Source organism: Myotis brandtii, unplaced genomic scaffold (assembly GCF_000412655.1).
Source record: "Myotis brandtii unplaced genomic scaffold, ASM41265v1 C42063780, whole genome shotgun sequence".
In the NCBI taxonomy this organism is placed as follows: domain Eukaryota; kingdom Metazoa; phylum Chordata; class Mammalia; order Chiroptera; family Vespertilionidae; genus Myotis; species Myotis brandtii.
The window spans coordinates 1-1,041 of NW_005317026.1; the positions used below are offsets into that span (position 1 = coordinate 1).

Below are 1,041 nucleotides of genomic sequence, written 5' to 3' on the forward strand. Positions count from 1 at the left end.
AGGGATAGATATGTACTGAGCACATGTACATGTGTACAATGGAGTGTATGGGGAGTGATGTGGAGTGTGTGGCAGTGGGCCTGAATGGATCAGTCTTTGATATCTGTCCTTCCCACCTCATTTCCACAGGAGCCAGGCCTGGACCCCAAGCCCATCCTGGAGTTGCCCCTCGTGGAGCTGGCTCAGAAGCTGCAGGCGGAAGAGCTGAGTCTGGAGAGTGTCCTCTGTAGCTACTTAGAGGAGGTGGGGGTTAGGGGTCAGGGTCAGGACTTAAACCTGCCTCTGGGCTGGAGTGGGGATGGAGGGAGGGGCTGTGGTGACTGAATGTCCTGTCCCTGGCCTCACTGTGAGCCCTTATCTGGTTTCCCTCAATGTTGCTCAGGCGCTGAAGGTGCACCAGGAGGTGAACTGCCTGACAGATTTCCTGGAAGAATGTGAGGAACAACTGCAGGCATTGAAGAAGCTCAAGAAGAGTGAGAGAGGCCTTCTCTATGGGGTCCCCATGAGTCTCAAGGACCCCTATGACTGCATGGTGAGTCCTGGGGTGTATATTCTCAGGTGTACATGTATGTGTGGGTGCACACATGCCACTGAGCCTGTGAATATCTGAGTGTGTGACATGGGCAAGTTACTTAGTCCAGGATGCACAGCTAGAAAGTGGCCAATGGAGACTGAACCCAGCAGCTGGGTTCAAACCGAAGCCCAAACTCTTAACCACCATGTTCTTCTGCCACCTGTGAATCCACCTAAGGTGCTGCACTGTCTCAGAAGGTGTGAGAGTGGATGTGGGTGGGGGTCGAATGGGAAAGAGTCTGTTCACTGTAACTACCCTGACCCCCAAGGACTGGAGTTAATGTCACTTCCCTGCAGGGCCATGACTCTACGTGTGGCCTGGCACAGTTCCTGGAGAAGCCAGCGGCCAAGGACGGGGTCCTTGTGAAAGTGCTGAAGGCCCAGGGGGCTATTCCCTTCGTTAAGACCAACATCCCCCAGTCAATGCTCAGGTCTCTGAAGTGGGCAGGCTGGGGCTGGGGCTGGGGC

At 54.9% G+C, this 1,041-nt stretch overlaps 1 protein-coding gene across 1 annotated transcript; it reads left to right on the forward strand.

Annotated features, from left to right (window-relative positions):
• Positions 1 to 84: 84 nt before the first annotated feature.
• On the forward strand, positions 85 to 1,013 carry LOC102244064 (vitamin D3 hydroxylase-associated protein-like; the record flags this gene model as incomplete). Its single annotated transcript, XM_005852901.2, has 3 exons — positions 85 to 243; positions 383 to 532; positions 871 to 1,013. Coding segments are annotated over exons 1-3 (452 nt in total), but the record flags the coding sequence as incomplete, so codon positions are not given.
• Positions 1,014 to 1,041: the final 28 nt, after the last annotated feature.